The sequence below is a fragment of the Sceloporus undulatus genome, chromosome 8 (assembly GCF_019175285.1).
Source record: "Sceloporus undulatus isolate JIND9_A2432 ecotype Alabama chromosome 8, SceUnd_v1.1, whole genome shotgun sequence".
Taxonomy (NCBI): Eukaryota; Metazoa; Chordata; class Lepidosauria; order Squamata; family Phrynosomatidae; genus Sceloporus; species Sceloporus undulatus.
Window position 1 is genome coordinate 38,541,181 of NC_056529.1, and position 6,000 is coordinate 38,547,180.

General features: G+C 40.9%; 1 protein-coding gene across 8 annotated transcripts in view; it reads right to left on the reverse strand.

The window, feature by feature from the left end:
* The window catches only part of RBFOX1 (RNA binding fox-1 homolog 1), a 1,322,412-nt gene that overhangs the window by 1,189,358 nt on the left and 127,054 nt on the right, over positions 1-6,000 (reverse strand). For all 8 annotated transcript variants that reach the window (XM_042437945.1, XM_042437936.1, XM_042437943.1 and 5 more), the window contains exon 2: positions 3,261-3,320. In XM_042437945.1, coding sequence (XP_042293879.1) covers positions 3,261-3,320 — 60 coding nt within the window. The remainder of the gene's footprint in view (positions 1-3,260; positions 3,321-6,000) is intronic.

Here is a 6,000-nt window from a genome sequence, read left to right on the forward strand (position 1 = left end):
TATTTAAATTTGGAACAAACCGAAACTGTTCTGGACCCCTCCACGAAAATGGAGTTTTGCATATATTCAAGCCCCATTGGCTTGAATATAGGCACACATGCGCCTCGGGCATGCACCCCATTATTTCCCCCTCCATTCGCCCCTCGCACATAAGCGAGGGATGCGGTTTCTGAAACCACAAGAACAGAAGGAGGACTGTACGCACTTTTAATTAGACCTGGAAGGTGAGGATAGGAATTGTTCGGTCTGTGGATAATTAGTGGCAAAGGAAGGCTCCCAGTTCAGCCCAAAAAACCCAAAGCATCCCCATATTCCCCCAGACCCTGATCATTTCCCCCGAGAGGACAAATGGAGACAACCCAAGAAGACTCCAGAGACCATATTTTTAAGGCTAACCCCCTCCAAAAAACGTTGTAATCCCAAATAGCCCCTTCCATTTCAAGTCAGAATACATCTGATCACTTCCAATTGTGGGGAGGATAGAAAGGTACAGCTTGCAAGCATCCGGAAAGGACTCAAAAATGATCCGTATGTGGTCTTCAGATTGTCTATAGCTGCCCACTCTTGGTTTAGGCCATACTTGGAAAGAGATATTTATTCCATGACTATGACCTATAGTCACAGCTTGGAGCAGTTATTTTTGAGCTCAGTACATTGTGTAATGAAAATCGTAATAGAAACCCAGAGTAGGTCAGCTATCCTATTGAACGGCAGCCACCAGCTCTTACTGTCTAGGCAAATTCTGACCTCAGTCAAAATTTTCCAGCACCCAAATTCCCAGCATTTAATGTGAGAATATCAGGGGAAACTACTTTAAGATGGAAAACCGTTGGCATCTTTCACTGGTAAAGATAAATGAGATATATAAAAGCTACTGGAAATGCAAACAAGCTGTAGGATCCTGGCTGCAACTTTGGTGGACTTGTCCTTATGTTAAGAGATACTGGAAAGAAATACAGTACACCAAACAGTTTGTAAAATCCTAGATGTTAAATTCCAAAGGATTCCAGAACTTCATCTGCTCAATGTGGTTAATAAGGTCGATCATATTAAATTTAAGAACAACTGGTGGCAAGCATTATATATGGTCTCTACTGCAAGGATCATATGTGCAAAACACTGGAAAGAGAATTACGTACCAGATCTAGGCATGCAGCTTGTTAAAACACTTGAAATAGTCAAAATCGACAAATTTACACCATTAATGGATGGGAAGTCAGATAATGTCAAATAATGTGAGACTATCCACAGTTAATCCAGACTCGGCAAGTTAAGTAACACTATCCTACATTTCCAAATGTACGAAACATAAAGTCCATTTGAAAGGAAGCCACAGGTTGTTGCATCAAAGCTTCTCTGGTTCTTGTTTTGTAATTCCAGATTTCCAAACTGCTGATGGTTTGTGAGGGTTTTTCCTCCCTTCCCTAACATAAGCAGATCCACCGCTCTCCCTTATGACAATGTTCTCATCATTTTTTAATTCGTCTCTCCATTGCCTTCTTTTCAACCTTCCTTCATTCTCTTTGTGCATGTGCCAACACAAGGCAGATCAATATAGGTGTAAGCTACAACTGTCAAGTCTTTAGTATATAACTTTTAAAATGCAAAAAACCTGAACACATCAGCAACCTGGGGGATGGGGAAGGTAGTGAGAGAAAGAAAGAAAGAAAGAAAGAAAGAAAGAAAGAAAGAAAGAAAGAAAGAACCTTCAAAGTGAAGTTTAAGGCTTTCATGGTTGGCATCCCTATATTTTTGTGGGTTTTTCGGACTATGTAGCCATGTTCTAGAAGAGTTTATTCTTCAGAGATGCCATCCACAGATGCTGGCGAAACTTCAGGAATAACCTCTTCTAGAACATGGCCACGTTGCCCAAAAAACCCATGAAAATCTATTACCTTCAAAGTGCTAAAGACCACGTCAGTGATGTATAATGAAACAACTGGACTCTACTGCACATGCAGAGATCACATCAGCGTGGTGCAAAATGAATGTTTCTTCCACAAATACAAATCAAAGATGTGGTGCCAGAAAGCTATTTGGTGAATTAACCCTCGCTGAATCCAACATCTAAGATGTATACATATAGCATTAATACAAACATGTTATCGGGATAATGGAAAACGTTTTGGAATATATTGTCAATACAAAATGGCACCTTCAGGCTAAAAGGGTGACTGCAATCCAGTCACCCTTGCGGCTTGGGAGAAAAAGTGGAGAACTAAAAGAAAGCTCCAACAAACAGCCCTTCAGCTTGGGTTGTACAGTTTTGTAGGATTCAGTTGCACAGACCAGTTGTGGCTTAATGGAGCAAGAACCAATTTTTGATGCCATGGAAGCCATACAAGGCAAGAAGGAGAAGAAGGCGAAAGAGAAGGAGAAGATGAAGAAGAAGAAGAAGGATCATCACCACCACTACCTCCAAAAGTAGCTCCCAGTTCCAATTTAGGTGTGTTGATGCATATATATCTCGACATGTATATTTCAATGGGATTTTTTGGGGTGGGTTTTTTGGGGCCATATTCTAGAAGAGTTTATTCCCGATGTTTCACCTGCATCTGTGGCTGACATCTTCAGCATCTGTGGCTGGAGAGAAGATGCATCCAAGTTCATTCTCTGAAGATGCCAGCCACAGATGTTGGTGAAACGTCAGGAATAAATTCTTCTCGAACGTGGCCACATAGCCCGAAAAAACCACAAAAAACTATGGATGCCAACCACAAAAGCCTTCGACATCACATATATTTCGACGGTCAGGTGGAGAGGTATACTCTATATAGTTTCCGCAGCCGGAGGACCATGAAGTGAGACACAATCTTCAGAGTTGTAGTCCCCAGAAGTAACATTCCCAGAGTCACCGCTTGGCTCCCTGAAAACATTAAGTTCTCATTGAATCGCTCTGCCTTGCGTCAGACAGAATCCATGCTGACACCTTCAATATGAAGAGGAACAGCAGGTATTCACACACAAGATGGATTTACCCAAGTCCCTAACGAATGCTAGCCCCTGCGCTTAGGAACCATTTCCCTCTGTTTGACAAGCAAATCGCACGCCCGCTAATGCCACACATTCAAGCTCTTTGAGGACATTTAGCAAAAACTCTAATGCACTTATTTCTGAGACGTGCAAAATCTGTCTCTGGGTGTTAAAAGAGAGAAAGAGAGAGATTGGTTTTGATTGATGATCAAAGAATTGCAAACCAAAAAGAACCCCAAAAAAGCAGTTTCAGAATCTAATCCATTCAGCAAAATGTTTCAACTTACTGGACCTTGAGGAGCGTTCCTGGCACCGGAAGCCGATTCCATCAGCTCAGATTTATAGCCCTAGAAATAAAAGAGAGAGAAAAACAGAGAGAGAGAGGGTGAAAGATGGTTGAGTATCTCATATCAAAGGATATTTAATAGTCGGAGTAAAACTAACCCAAAAGTTTTTACAAAACGTTATAAAATTTTATGTAGCAATGCTCCAGCAAGAATTTCTGATCAATTTCACTTGGAATTTGCTTCTGTGAATCCAAAACCAACCACTCCCTTCTCCTTTTGTGTCGTGTCCTGTTAGATTGTAAGCCTGAGGGCAGGGAACCATCCAATTAAAAAGATTGTATGTACAGCGTTGTGTAAATTTACAGCGCTTTATAAATAAAGGTTAATAATAATAATAACAATATGTGGTCGAATAAGATAATTATTATTATTATTATTATTATTATTATTATTTTATTTCTATTTTCCCGCCTCTCCCAGATGGGTCGAGCCGGGATTACAAACTAATAGAAACATATACAAAACACATCAATAAAATACAATAACAACAATGATTCCCAACAATAATGGCCAACTGTTGTGGACAAACATTTAACACACCTGTAAATGTGATGTTGAAGGCTTTCCATAGTTTTCCCACTCTCTTCCATGCCAGCATTCTCCGAAGATGCCAGCCACAGATTCTGGCACAATGTCAGGGATAAACTCTTATAGAATATGGCCACATAGTCCGAAAACCCCACAAAAACTACATCGTAAATGTTTGCTTCTTCAAATATTGAAGTCCCTAAACATTTAGCAATAGGTGGGGTATACATTTCATTACAGTACAATCCCCTTGTCCATGGGACCAGTATCCAAGGTTTTACATACCCATGCATATGTTATCTCTATGCATTTTATAGGTCCTGCAGAGCAATTCTATGGAGGTTGACCATAGTCACACTGGAGGACCTAGAAATGTCTAGAGGGGCATTCTCACTTGGAACTGACAACTCTATGGTCAGCTTCCAACAGAAGTCGTTCATTTTGATAGGAATGCATCTGAGGAAGTAGACTTAAGTCTAGGAAAGCTCATGCTGCCAACTTCTTCCTTTAGTTAGTCTGAAAGGTGCTACAAGATCTCTCTACATAGTGTTATAAAGAGTAACACAGCTGTATCTTTAAATTCATTTCAATAGGGTTCAGTATTATCAACCATAGTAAATCCAGGAACGTATCCCCTATGGATACAGGAGTTGTACTGTATACATAAATCAAACGTATCCTCAAAAAAAGCAGTCGATTCACTGCCCTTTATAGCTTTGGGAACTGGGACCACTTGCTGCCACTGCCATTAAATTTTGGAATCCAGTTCTTGAGAACTTTGTCGAAATTCAGACGTTCGGATAGAAACTCCCTAAAAATCTAACACCAAGAAATCTCTATCCCCATGAAGTATGGGTTGCTCCCACTATATATGCCTTTTGCTGGTCATTGAAGGTATTTCTATTCTCCCAAGCTACCGTCAGCTAAGCATTTGCTTTACTTAAGGGACGTTTCCTCTGTTGCTTTTGCCCTTGTGTTATTACCTCCGCATTTGGATTGTGTTCCTCACTGGGTTTCCAGTTTTATGTTGCATTGTTTTAAATTGTTGTGAGACACAGAGAGGTGTATTAGTGCAAGTAATAGATGAGGTATAAATTCTTGTATCGATAAATCAAGTGAATAAATTGGGGGGCTGGTCCCATAGACCGGAACCTGATATATCTTTTCTCATAACAGCACTGCAATGCATTGGCAAAACAACGTCACCAAGTAAATAGTGGGCTATAAACAGTATACAACATACTCTTACCCTCTAACAGAGGAAGTAAATTTAGGCGGCTTTTTGTTCCCAGGTTCTACAAATCAGTGTATCCCTAAGGCTAAGGGATCAATGGGAGTGGGCTCCATTTTGCCCTCTTTCAAATCGCACCCCTTGCCAGCCATTTATTCAACTGTCTGCACCATCTATTACTATGTAAATTGTTGTACACTGCAAAGGGAGAAAGAAGTAGTGACTAATCTCCTTCCAGAAAGTCATAAAATAAAGAAATCAATTTCAAGGGCAATTTAGCCTAACTAACACCTGCTACTACCCTTTGTCTAATCCAAAGGCCCTTCAGAAAATCCACCGCCAGAGTAACACCATATGCTGGATGGACATAGGCTTTGCTTATGAATCAGTTTGCTGGGATCTTGCTGGGGAAGTGATGTCTTTGCAAGTGGATTACTTCTGTGGGAGTTACAAGTGAGCAGTGCCATAGCATCTGTCTCCAGTAAAGGGCAAGGAAACTGGCAAAGTGAATGATGCACAATAGGACTGATGCAATAATGAGACCAGTGAGCATTGGGACAGAGGAACATTGGCCCCATTGTTCACTGGGGAGTACTGAGCATTTCTGATGCACATCAGGTGTCCCTTTTCTGTTCCAGCACTTCCTAGCCAATGGCCATGTGCATACTGTACATTGTGCCACAGCGCATGAGTCACTCCACCATTGCACAATGGATGCCCATATGTTATATCCTCACAGCCCCTACATAGATATGGATGTCACAAACTAATTCAACTAAATTTTGTGCACACATAAGTACATTTACAAAGAGAATAGGTACATTTACAAAGAGATAAGTCCCAAGCAGAATGCTCACCATCACATTGGAAGGAAGGAAGGAAGGAAGGAAGGAAGGAAGGAAGGAAGGAAGGAAGGAAGGA